The sequence below is a fragment of the Misgurnus anguillicaudatus genome, chromosome 10 (assembly GCF_027580225.2).
Source record: "Misgurnus anguillicaudatus chromosome 10, ASM2758022v2, whole genome shotgun sequence".
In the NCBI taxonomy this organism is placed as follows: Eukaryota; Metazoa; Chordata; class Actinopteri; order Cypriniformes; family Cobitidae; genus Misgurnus; species Misgurnus anguillicaudatus.
In genome coordinates this window covers 21,738,845-21,752,754 of record NC_073346.2, presented here as the reverse complement: position 1 = coordinate 21,752,754, position 13,910 = coordinate 21,738,845, and the positions used below count along the sequence as shown (strand labels likewise).

At 39.4% G+C, this 13,910-nt stretch overlaps 1 protein-coding gene across 3 annotated transcripts in view; it reads left to right on the top strand.

The window, feature by feature from the left end:
- LOC129447984 (cell adhesion molecule 4) overlaps positions 1 to 13,910 on the top strand; it is a 152,459-nt gene that overhangs the window by 123,332 nt on the left and 15,217 nt on the right. For all 3 annotated transcript variants that reach the window (XM_055209986.2, XM_055209985.2, XM_055209987.2), the window contains exons 3-6: positions 3,106 to 3,393; positions 6,947 to 7,108; positions 9,057 to 9,147; positions 10,925 to 11,097. In XM_055209986.2, the coding sequence (XP_055065961.2) occupies positions 3,106 to 3,393; positions 6,947 to 7,108; positions 9,057 to 9,147; positions 10,925 to 11,097 (714 nt within the window). The remainder of the gene's footprint in view (positions 1 to 3,105; positions 3,394 to 6,946; positions 7,109 to 9,056; positions 9,148 to 10,924; positions 11,098 to 13,910) is intronic.

Here is a 13,910-nt window from a genome sequence, read left to right as displayed (position 1 = left end):
ACTCAAATGGACACACACTCATAAGCGGATGCACAACGTTTCTAAAGCATGCAAACACAAAATGATCCCAAAATACCACAGTCTTGGCATCTTTTCTCATAAAAACATTTAGTTATGTCTTAAAGTGAGTGCAAACAGTTCAGAAAGAATTTGTGTTGGTCTGAAAGTAGCAGTTCTTATCTGCTTAGTTTGTGTCATTTATATTAATTAAACAACAGAAAACAAAGGAAAATTACTTCTGTATCTTTAAAAAGATTCATTATATTTGATATATACAATAATGAAGACAGTGTTATTGTTTATTTCATTCTATTTATACCTAAATACTACTGTTAGATCTTACTTTATTTGTCATTTGTTCTTTTCTATTTTTATATGCTCATAATTTCTTAATTTGTTCTTATTTTATTTCCCCACCCCCAGTTTTGTTGATCCAAAAATTATTTGATCTATGACTCAAAAAACGCAAAGTAATCCATTTAACCACTACTATATAGTAAAATTATGTAATTTCAGAGTAGGCATTGAGGTCCACCCTGTTGAAAATTTCTGGGGTAAAAATGTTTGAGGGTTTGAGTTAAGGGTAATTTGGGGGGTTCTTTAATTAAAACCAGGATCACATGATTGTTGATCCAGGATCACATCTTACTTTGTCAAGTGAAATCACAGCGACCCTATAATGGGGGGGGGTCTAGCTAGGGGACCCCCATATGCTTTGACATAGTTCGAACACTGGTTTTATGCAAATTATAAAAAATGAAGCAAGCAGATTTTTACAATTATAGGCTATATGTCTTTATTCATAAATATGTCCTCGTTTGTGTCAAATGACCTCTGCAAGTGAACTGACTTTTCTTTGTAAGCTTAGAATTTCTTCTCTTTACTTACATTGAACGGGTAAGTCCAAGTTGGCTTCCATGTCGTTCTGCCGTATTGATAAACTATAAGAGCAGAGAGGGACAAAAGCACTAGCCAACCAACGCGTTTCCACAAAGCGTTTTCAATCAGAACACGTGAACTAGCTGAAACGGACAAGGAGATCAGTGAGTACATAACCGCTACCCTAGTTGCAACACGCATTTGGAAAAGCGAGGCGCTAGAGAGCACTATTCGTTTGAATGCAAAATACAATTTCACCACTAAAAGGGGGTAAATCCTACTTATTGTCCCTTTAAATTCAATTCAATTCGATTTTATTTATATAGCGCTTTTCACAATTGGCAATTGTTTCAAAGCAGGGAAAAACACAGAAAAATCGACAGATAGCACAACATAATACAGATAACATAAGCAGCAGAAATTGCGGCTATGAATCAGCATTATAAGCGAGCGTATTACCAATGTAACGTAGAGGGTGCAAAGTTAAGTCAATGAAGACTGACTCCCCGGGTTGAAAAACCCCCTAGGAGAAAAAAAACTGGACTTTTTTAGCCGGGGAAAAAAGTCCTAGAATGAAAAAACCCTTGGGAGATATATATACCGTGTATGTAGGTGAGTAAGGAGATTAAACTGGTTCTGCCGCTGGTCGTTGGTCAGGCATCAGCTGGGCAACAAAACTCCTGCAACTTAACAACTAAAATCCAACGTATGTGCGTTCGTTAGTTCATTTATTTGTTCTTCCGTGCACTTGAAGGACTTTGCTAAAAAAATCTTTATGGCGTTAAATGGATTTTGCCAACAAACCTGTATTTTTGAGTGGCCTGAGGCCATGATTTCAAGCAAAAGTATTTGATGAACATATAATACGTGCCCAGAGCATTCGGTCAATATCATTATCTCGTGTTTGTTTGCATCTGAGCTCAGTGTATCTCATTCATTCACAAATCTCACACTCTTATTTGGTTGTTCGCTTATAACTCACTCACTCTCATCCTCTCTCTTTATCTTTCTCTCTCTCTCTCTCTTTCTCTCTCTTTCTAACTCACATTTTCCAACTTAAAAGTGAGATAAATGCAGGCAAAGCCCAGGTGTTGAAAAAGCCCTCAGCCCATTGAGAGCAGTAATCATCTTATGGATCCAGTGCATAGTGCTGCTATCTTAGAGTGTGCTGATGGCAAAGGGTCATATCTCCATAGCACAGTCAGCCTCTGACAAACAGCTTTAAAAGGAAGTAGGAGAAAAAGCAGTATTTAGCACCAGTCAATACAAAATGAGTTTGTGTGATTTCTATCCCAAAAAGCCTCGTTCAGCCCCTGCAACTGGCATCATTATTTGTTATTATTATCATTTTCTGAAGATTGATTTTTCTTTCACCTAGGTTTCAAAGCACAAATCATTTTCTCCACTATCTTGTCCTAAATCGCTGTGTTTTCTGCCTACTCTCACCGTTTTAGTGTTGTTCTGTGATAAACAATACTTAAACCCTTCACTTTTTCCGTTTCTTCTCATTTTCATCATCTTTTTGTTCTCTTGTATCATTTTAGTCTCCATCGGAGTGAAGCTCAACAGATTTCAGGTTTCTAGGGAATGCACATACTCTTAAAATGTGTAGCTTGAATGCACTGCTGTTTTATTGGAAAATTATACGTGCCATTTTTGCATTATAAAATTTTATTGACTGAAAAGTTAAAGTAGTCCCACCTTAATAAAGTAATAAGCATTAAGCTACACCTACAAGCCTTTAAAAGAACAATACCTCTTATCTGTTTTACTATCAAATGATTTATTTACATATCTTCCATATAAACAATCAGGATCTCAGTGTCAGATTGACACTAAATAAATTAAAAAAACGAATTTATGTGACTGTAAACTTAATAGTTTCATTGTTGTAAACAATCTAAACAAACCAATTGACTGAATGAATTGGCATTCCCAGCACTTTTTAAGAATGCAGGATTTTAAAGGGTGTGCATCTGTATTGTAAATATGGGACATAAAACTTTGACAGTGTGACATAAAAATTGTGTATTTTATCGCACCACAGCGCAACTTGTTACTGGAAATAGCTTGTAGTGAAATGACTTGTAACAGCTACACTATTTTCGAAACAACAAGATACTTTCATGCTCCTTGCATTTTGCAGGTTCCCATCTACCTTTGCTTGTTTTTCCTGATACATGTCTATATATTCATATATACCCTTTCTCTATTTCTGTCTCTCAGCGCTGAAAGACGACCGTTTTCAGATGGTCCTTTTCTCGCCGCAGCTGGTGAGGATTACGTTGACTAATGTTAGTGTATCTGATGAGGGCGGCTATTTCTGCCAGCTCTACACCGATGCCACACACCACCAGGTGGCCACGCTGTCAGTGGTGGTGCTTCCAGAGATCCCCACAGTGGAGGTGAAGACCGAGGCGGTGGAGGGCGGAGAGGTGGAACTCACATGTGTTTCTCCACGGAGCAAACCGCCGGCCACGCTGCGCTGGGTTCGAGACCGCAGAGAGATCCCGGGTGAGTGTTTGGGGTTGTGCCTAAACCGTGCGGACCTCAAGTCCCCGTTAGGATTGTAAAACCTGAAATGACCAACATACAATGAGGACAGTTTAATAAACATATTAAAATGGTTTTAATGAAAATCAAAAGGAGGTTTGTGTTAGTGTTATTTAAAAAGGGAGAGTTTTTGGAAAAAAGGCTTGGTATTAAACAAATAGTCAATGAACAGTGTGGGTATATGGCCATATGTGAATGTTTTTTATGAGGAGTCTCTAATCCTTGAAAACATTTATATAGCCTACTATACATCCATATGACATACAAGCAATATATACTTCATATTTATAAAGGCACAAAAGATCACACACACAAATACTCAGATTCATCCATACTTTAGAATGGATTTCATAGACAGGGTCAGAAATATACTTTTGTTTTGTTTTGATTTTCTGTCCTTATGTAATTGTCATAAGTTTTAACTAATCTCTGCCAGAAATTTTCCACTCTAATGATTCATGCCATTCTGTCGAGTTTCAAATGCATCTGTCCATCTGTGTCCCTTGCATGTGTGTGCAGAGAAGGGTTTGTCAAACACACACCCACACATTACTGTGCTAGAATCTGGATCCAGGTGCAGCCCAATCTGTGCTTTCCTTTCTTTTCTGTCAACTTTGCTCTGTTTCCTCCTCTATCTCTCCCCTTTTCTCACTGCCATCACATTTGTTGTGTGTTTTTATTTCAGCTTTCTCTTGGGCTCCAAGAGAAAAAAGAAACAGAAAGAGAATGAAACAGAGAGAGAGAGAAAGAAGGAAATGGCGATAGGGAAAGTGCAGAGTTGGATTTTAGGCTCAGTGCGCTATCAGGGCTGTTAAAATGTAAAGATTGATTGCAGGCACAAGATAGATGCTCTTTTCCCAAAACCTAGTGAGCTGCTTACAGAGGCAGCATTTTAAAGACCTTATAAAATCGATATTAGAGTTTTGTGGCTTTTGGCCTCAGTGTGTGTCTATATGCTAGTGTGTTTATATAAAGTGATAATATTACCTTATATATATTATTTTATTTTAAAATATTCATTTTGAAATAGATTACTTAAGGGCCGATTATACCAAATGCGTTTATGGCAGTTGCAGGTGAATGATTTTTTTATGGCCAGTGAGCGTTATGTGTGCTTTTTATGCTCGCCGAATGGCTTGCGTTTTTTGCCGCCTGCCGCAGCACATGTTTTTGAAGGAGTGCTGAGTGTGGAAAAGTGCCTGACATCATTCATGTCTTTCCATTTGAATGAGGGGAGAGGCAGGCCTTTCATTGTAGTGACGGAAGTTTACAGTTGTTTTGAACAGCCAGACTGTGTGTCTCCTGTGTGTTTGTTCACATCTCACCTTTAGACAAGGTCAAGAGCAAGCGTCCTCTTTTTAAAGTTTCTGCTGATATGACCGTTAACGGCAAAAGAGTGCTCACGCTTCAATATTTGACTGACAGGACATCTGCGTCGGTGGTTGGCTAGCAATATAATAAGCCACGCCCCACTGCTTGTGCAGCACGCCTTGCGTTTCCACACAGTTTGTGTAATTTGCCCCTAATGCTGGATTCACACCAAACGCAGTAGAGGCGGCAAAAACGCGCTGTTCGCACGTAGTTGGACGCTTGAACATTTTGAGTTTACTCCCTTCATTCGCGCGTGTGAAATTCTAGTCATTCGAGATGGAAATTTGCGTCATGGAAGGGGCTTCTGCCACTCCGCCTGCTTCCTGTAATCACATCACTACTAGAGCAAGCTCCTGATTGGATAACGAGGCGCAATTTTCGCCAAATTTCAGATTTTTCAACTAGACGCGCGAATGAGGCGAATTGGCGTCTGCCACGCTAAACACCTCATTTGCCCCGCGAGACCTCCAGACGCGCGTAATCACGTCTTTACATTGACTTAACATTGAAATCACTGGCGCTTGGCGCCTCTACTGCGTGTCATGAATATTTTCACCTTGAGCGAAGACGCGTTTGAGGTGAATAGCGCATGTTTTCGCGGCACACGCGCCGCCCATATCGCATCATTCGCTGCGAGGACTCGTCTGATCGCGTCTTTGCATTGACTTTGTATGTAATGTACTCCTGCAAATCGTTGAATTCGCGTCTGGTGTGAACCCACAGTTAGACTGCATATTGAAGGTAAAACAGCCAATAAGAGTCCAGATTAAATGTGAACTTAGATGCACTTCAGATGCCAAATTTCCACACCATGATAGCAATACCACTACATTTGTGACATTGTGGGGACATTTTAAAGTCCCTATGAGGAAACAGTCTTATAAATCAAACAGAATTATGTTTCTTGAAAAAAAAATAGAAAAATCTGAAGTAGGTTTTCTATAAGGATTGGGGTTTGGGAAAATAAATAAAATATATAGTTTGTACACTGAAAAAAATGATTCATTGAATTTAATCAATTTTTTAAGGTAAGTGGTTGCAATCAATTTATTTAAGCTACATTTAAACAAAAAAGATTAGTAACGTAAAATAAAATATAAAACTTTTGTTTAAATGTAGCTTAAATCCATTGATTGCAACCACTTACCTTAAAAAAATTGATTAAATTCAATGAATCATTTTTTTTCAGTGTACAGCATAAAAAACATTGTCCCCACAAAGATAGGAATACCAGTATTTTTGTGACCTTGTGGGGACATTTTGAGGTCCCCATGAGGAAACAAGCTTATAAATCAAACAGAATGACGTTTATTGAAAATCAGAGGTAGCAGAAAGTTTTCTGTGATGGTTAGGGTTTGGTTAGGGGAGGTTTTTACAGTGTAAAATGCATTACGTCTATGGACACGTGTGTGTGTGTGTGTGTGTGTGTGTGTGTGTGTGTGTGTGTGCGTGCGCGTGCGTGCGTGCGTGCGTGCGTGCTTGCGTGCTTGCATGCGTGTGTACTGGAAATTTAGTAATGAAAGTAATGAAATTCTCAATTGAATGACAACAAATCCAACAGCAACCAACTGGCAAGTTGCAAATCACAGTTAATGACTGTTGGGAAGGTACATGATGTAAGCTAACATGTTTCCTGTACACAGTGCTATTTGTGTACTATGTAGAGTTCCAGAGATCAGTCACTTATCAGGTTCCTAAGATGTTTAGGATGGTACAGTGAGAAAAAAACAGATCAAGTGTATGTCTGTATCTGCCTACCAACAACAGATTCAATAAGACAGGTGTCAGAGTTTAGATCTCTTAGCTAACAGCTTTCTTTTTCCACTTGACTAAAAATAATTCAAATGTCTGCCTGATGAAGGATTTTACCAAATATCACAGTTTTGCCTGCTGCTCTGTCCACCTACAGTACACCAAACTTGAGTCTCTTTATCACCTCGTTCTTACTCTCTATATGTTTTTCTCTTTCATTCTTCACATCATTCAATTTAAACGTAGTAGAGATGCAGGGAAAAACTCTGTTTTGTGCTTCGTGTGCCACTCACAACATCAAAAGTATGCAAATATTGTCTAGTTGAAATGTAAAACAGTTTAGAGAAAATATTCTTCAAATGCTCCTATTTCTTCCCTTTCATTTCTCCAGGTGTGATCTCTCAGCAGGAGAACGGGAAGACTGTGAGTGTGTCCAACACTATCCGTATCCCTGTGGAGAGGAAAGATAATGGAGCGGCGCTGAGTTGCGAGGCGTCTCACCCGGCTCTCAGAGGACAGAAGCGAGTTCGTCACTACAGCCTGGATGTTCACTGTGAGCCAACAATGCAGTCACGTTTCCATGACTACTGCCATATTACACTGATTAGCGGTTGTTATTAGCTAGCATAAGCCCCATCTGTTTAAACATGTTCACTTGGCAAGTCTCTAATAAGGTTTGTTTGTTTGTGTTACATCTCGCCTGCTCTGATAAAGGATGATGAAGACGACAGTATATCCCATTACACATCAAGTGTTAAACACTTGAAAAAAACGATTCACGATTTAACATTATCTCTTAATTCGTAAATGAGACAAATTTGGCTTGCCGTCCCTGATGAAGGGTTTAAGCATGACAATGAATCGACTTGAGCTAAATTTCCCCTCTTGGAATACTAAATCAATTAATGTAACATAATATTTGATAATACTTAATAGAAGTGAAATTAATAGAGGTTGGCGTAAGGGTGGGGGTGAGATGCCAGGGGCACATCAGAACTCATACTGTGTGATTATTTTGATAATTATCATTATCTGTCGGTATCAGTAAATCAGTCATTTTAAGTAATCGAATATCTGTATCAGCATCAGTGCATTTCTACTCTATATACAGCGAGGAAAATAAGTATTTGAACACCCTGCTATTTTGCAAGTTCTCCCACTTAGTTAGAAATCATTGTACACCTCCACAAGGCTGGAAAGGGCTACGGGGAAATTGCCAAGCAGCTTGGTGAAAAAAGGTCCACTTTTGCATTAGAAAATGGAAGAAGCTAAACATGACTGTCAATCTCCCTCGGACTGGGGCTCCATGCAAGATCTCACCTCGTGGGTTCTCAATAATACTAAGAAAGGTGAGAAATCAGTCCAGAACTACACAGGGAGGAGCTGGTCAATGACCTGAAAAGATCTGGGACCATCGTTTCCAAGGTTACTGTTGGTAATACACTAAGACGTCATGGTTTGAAATCATCCATGGCACAGAAGGTTCCCCTGCTTAAACCAGCACATGTCCAGGCCCGTCTTAAGTTTGCCAATGGCCATTTGGATGATTCAGAGAATTCATGGGAGAAAGTCATGTGGTCAGATGAGACCAAAATAGAACTTTTTGGTCATAATTCCACTAAACGTGTTTAGAGGAAGAAGAATGATGAGTACCACCCAAAGAACACCATCCCTACTGTGAAGCTTGGGGGTGGTAGCATCATACTTTGGGGTGATTTTCTGCACATGGGACAGGGCAACCCCACTGTATTAAGGAGAGGATGACCGGGGCCATGTATTGTGAGATTTTGGGGAATAACCTCGTTCCCTTAGTTAAAGCATTGAAGATGGGTCGAGGCTGGGTCTTCCAACATGATAATGACTCGAAGCACACAGCTAGGATAACCAAGGAGTGGCTCTGTAGCATATCAAGGTTCTGGCGTGGCCTAGCCAGTCTCCAGACCTAAACCCAATAGAGAATCTTTGGAGGGAGCTCAAACTCTGTGTTTCTCAGCGACAGGCCAGAAACCTGACTGATCTAGAGAAGATCTGTGTGGAGGAGTGGGCCAAAATCCCTCCTGCAGTGTGTACAAACCTAGTGAAAACTACAGGAAACGTTTGACCTCTGTAATTGCAAACAAAGGCTACTGTACCAAATATTAACATTGACTTTCTCAGTTGTTCAAATACTTATTTGGAACTGTATCATACAAATAAATAGTTTAAAAAATCATACATTGTGATTTCCGGACTCCTTCCAGACAATGTCTCCCACAGTGGACATGCACCCACGATGACAATTTCAGCCCCCTCCATGATTTCTAAGTGGGAGAACTTGCAAAATAGCGGGATGTTCAAATACTTATTTTCCTCACTGTAAAGACCAAAGAGTCTAATTAAGCTGTAGAGTGTTTATTGCTGCCGTAACCCACAGTGAGTTTGTATCAGACACCTGTTAACAACGTGCCTAGATACTTCCTGTCTCATCCTCCCTCTTTCCATCTATCTCTTTATCTCTGCAGTTGCTCCTACAGTGAAAATCATCCCCCCTCAGGGCATCCTAAGAGAGGGAGACTCCCTCAGTCTCACCTGCTCCGTTACCGGCAACCCACTGTGAGTACACACAAATGCGTTTGTTTCTCTTTTGCTGTCGTTTCGGATGGCGCGTGGGAAGTTTTGATGGATGCGAAAGCTTGTGTGAAGTTTTGTTTCTACATGTGCTTTAAAATCGAATGATCTGAACCGCTCCCAAAAGCGCAGCTTTTATCTCCTAACAATCCGAAGTGCTTACGATGGATCATCGCAATCCATTCAAAGCATAGCAGCTGGGAAAGAAGTGTCCTGCATGTGCGCGAGGGAGAACATTCGTAACAGACTCCCCATAACGGCCTCTCTTATTCGCACACTTTATAATTATCTGTCCTTCTCCCACAGTGGCTGTGAGCATCAAGCCATTAAACCTCTCTGGAGTCTCGTAAGGGACCGGCACTAAAATGAAAGATGGACGAATGGAGAGATAGAGAGGACGGATGAACTGCCAATGTCACTCATTTTATGCGGAAACGAAGGATTGAGGGAGAGAGAGAGAGAGAGAGAGAGAGAGAGAGAGAGAGAGAAAGCCTTAGCTGTAAAACAGAGATAAAGGCTTATACTATAAAATGGGTGCCTTTTACTATTTGATAAGATGGTAATTTTTAAGATTCTGCCATTCTTTCGGACAGATAAATGAGTAAATAAATTGCATGCTGGCATCTCAAGCCATATTAATGCTTTTTAATCAATGTTTGGATGCAACGGAGTTGACAAGGTTATTGACAAGAAGCCAAAACTGGTATTGTCTTTGTCAAAAATGTGTGTTTAGGAAAATGCCTACATTTACTGCTGTAAGTTATTCATTGTTTAAGAAATGCATTCGCATATAAAGGACACCCGATTGTACCGAATGACCCTGACATACTGTATGATTTATATGATAGAGTGAACATTAAAGAAAAGATTGTGCGAAACGTGTAACTGTTTAATTGTAGGTACACATTTGACGATTACAGGTTGCAGTGATGAGAAATGAGACTAGACCGCCCACCCATACAGAGCTCGCGTCTCTGGATGGGTGGAGATAAACGTGTGCGGTGATAGCAGGATGAGGGATGACTCCAGATGCTTCTCTATAGTAGCTGAACTCATGGTACACCGCTTCGTGCTGCTTGCTTATAAAGCCATTACGATCCTGTTCGTCCGGCATTAATCACCAATTAAACACAGTCTGCTTTTGTCGAAGGGGTGTGTTTATTATCCCTCAGTGCTCGGTGGGCTCATCTTTGGTGTTTGTGGTCGTGTGTGTGTGTGTGTGTGGATCAAAAACCTGTGTGGGCTGTAATTAAAAGTGCCCAATGGGATTACAGTGGGTGATGATGGAGGGATTGTGTTTCAGTCGGGGTGGATGAGAGATGAGACGTTTAGCAGGGCGCAGAATTGGAGCCTTAGGCTTTTGCCCTGCAGCTTTCATGTATCTCCTGCTGCTATGGATCACCTCACAGCTGTTTGTGTATGTGTGTGTTTAGTCATCTTCTCCTGTCATGCTCTTTTGTCTCTGTCTGCCTGATATCTGCTGAATTTTTTAGTTTTTGAAACTCTTATAACCCTTACCGTGCATATTCATGGTTTTAAGTATTTCATTTTTTCAAGCCTTCCTTTCTCTGTCCTTGCTCTGCATGTTTTTTTCTCGCTCTCTTTTGTTTAGAAAGTCTTTTTTTACCTATTTTTTATCTTAAATGTACTGTTTTTTTGTTCCTAGTACTTCTTTTGTTAAAACCTCGCTCCTTTATGATTTCTTAATGATTCGCATGAAACAATGTGTACTGATTAATGTCATATTTGTCTTCTTTTCTAGACCACGTGACATCCAGTGGTCACGAGTAAATGACTCTCTTCCTGAGAGGGCGGAGAAATCTGGCAACATACTTCATATGACTCGCCTCAGCCAATCACACAACGGCACCTACCTCTGTCAGGCGCATAATAATTACGGCCGTGCAGCTGACCACTACACACTGCTGGTGTATGGTAAGAATTAAAGAGATGTCTCTAGTCACATAATATTAAATTTAACCTTTCTATGTTTCATTACCTTTCACATTAGGCACTCATTTATTTATCCTCCAGGCTTTCATATGAAATCTTTTTGGTCTTCCTGTAACTCAGTATTGCATTAGCACCGCAAAAGTTGTGAGTTTGATTCCCGGGGAACACACATATTGATCAAATGTGAACCTTTAATGCACTGTAAATCTGTAACAAAGCCATCCTGTGTCTCCCCCAACACGACTGTGTTTTTTCCTATCCTCACCTCTCACCCAAGGTCGCCCCCTGTGGCCATGTGGGGTACTGCTTATTTCAACTATCCATAGATCTGCCATAGAGGTGTGATGTAGTTTGAAAGAGTGTAAGAAATTAGATCCCCGGAGGTTGCTTTCTCTTTCTTCTCATTTTTTTTTCACATGGTAGTGACAGCCATCAAACACTCTTGTTAACAAGGGGGCTCATAGAGAGCAGGTGGGTGGGAATGTCATCTTTCATCCCTCCCTCCCTCTCTCTTTTGGTCTTTCTCTTCAGCAGATGTGTGTAGGTGAGCCTCTTAGCTTTGAAACTCCTCTGCACTTCAGAAAATGGCCCTTTCTTTACATATTCCTTTCTTTCTTTGCTTTAATTTCTTTCTTTCTGTGTCCTAGACAGAACACACATCTTTTATGAATCTGAGAGTTCACAACAATAACAAGGTTTTAGCTGGTTTATGCCGGTATGGTCTTTCAACTTGGCCAAGTTTGTATTTACTGTAACTCATTTAGCTAGTCGACCAGCTGGTCCACTATGCTGATCAGTTAAAAGTCCCTGAAACACTCCTAAAATCAGTATACAGACCAGGCTTAGACCAGGAGAAGATGAAGCATTAACTCCCGGTATTAGCTTATTCAAGCATCACATGCCGGAGGTCATATGCTCAGTGATAGCGGTAGTGAAATGGCTGACTGAAGAAGAGGGAGAGCTGGTGAGATGATGAGTCAGCCATCACTGTGACAGCTCAATGGAATTGAGGATGGAGGAGGGGAGATCTCAATATCTCACTGTTTCGCACTGACAAACATTTTTCCCACCGATTTATTGTCTTGTCTAAAGTGACCACGAAGTGCGAAATGAAGAGCAAACAGCCACTTTAAGAAAGATGGTCGGGGTTTTGAATGATGTTTAGAAAGTTGAAGAGGGTGAGAGAGAGAGAGTAGAGAGACACAGCAGAAGTGATGAAACATGCACACACACATATACACTCTTTTGATCTATATACCTTGACAGTGAACTGCACAGTTCCCATTTTAACAGTATAGTATTTTTATATCACCATATCTGTATATTCGATTTATTTCTGCCAGCGTTAATATAAATAGTTATGAAATTAGTTAAATGTGTTAAATATGTAGCGCATATAAAGTTATCACAACAGTTAGACACATTTATCTAATTATAATGTCATGTTTTAAATATCTGACCCTGCCTGTGAAAACTCAGCTAAAGGATTTTTTTATTTACTGCTTTCTACAAAAAGCAGTCCTACATAATGTACTGAACATTCTGTAAAAATATAACCTTGATATCTTAATCCCTAAACTGGCACAAATCCCTTTTGAGTGGGGGGGGGGTGTGTGAAACTGTGATGTACTTCAAATTAATACAACTCTGGCATTTTTTGGGCGAGAAGCCTAATGTGTTGTTTTAAAGAAGACAATTAAAGGTTTTTCACAGATCTGGACGTGAAGTATTAGATAAAAAAAGTTATAGCAGTTTAAATAAATAAATAAAAATAATTTTATAAATAAAATTATAAAAATGTAAAAGTTTCACAAAAGTAATAATGTAAGCATTAAGCCACAGGTCTCAAGTAGTTGTGATCCAAATTTTAAGTTAAAATCACAAAAAAATTTTTTGTGGTTTTACCAACAACTGCCACTTGGAATCAATGGTTTGCTGCATACTCTTGTCACAAAATAAAGGTGCAGTGTGTAACTTTTATAACGATCTCTTGGCAGAAATGCAATATAAAATACATAACTATATTATCAGTGGTGTATAAAGGCCTTTCATAATGAACTGTTATGTTTTATTACCTTAGAATGAGACATTTTTATCTACATACACAGAGGGTCCCCTTTCATGGAAGTCACCATTTTGTTTCTACAGAAGCCCTTAACGGACAAACTTTTTTTTACTAAGTTGTCTCCAACGATGATATGGTTGTCCGGTGGCGGCTACCGTAGCTTCTCTATGTGTTTCGGTGAATGGTGGACTGAAATGTTGGTTGCAATTTGCAACCTTACCACTAGATGTACTCAAATTTACACACTGCACCTTTAATTAATTACTGTCACTGCATTATTATTAATGCAAAAAAACTAAATTCTTAGAGCTTTACCACGATACATAGTTTGTAAACATTTTTCAAGATAATCCATAAAAGGATATATAGGCAAAAATATATCAAATTAATATGCATTCCTATGGGGAGGGGGTCTGTAACAAAAAATGGTGATGCAATATGAAAACTACACTCTTTGAGCTTTCCAATGATATATAGTTTATCAAGATTGTTTAGGTTTAGAATAGGGTATTAGTGTTGTCATTGCTATACCAAAATGGTGATGATAAATGAAACTACACTCTTAGAGCTTTCAAACTATATATAGATTGGATAAGAATTCACATACAAAACACTGAAGTAAACATAAGCATCCCGCTGGTGGGACAGTGACATTTCGCAGGATATAATTTTCATAAATGAATCACTTACTCTCCCTACATAATTCATTGTATAAAACACCATTGAAATA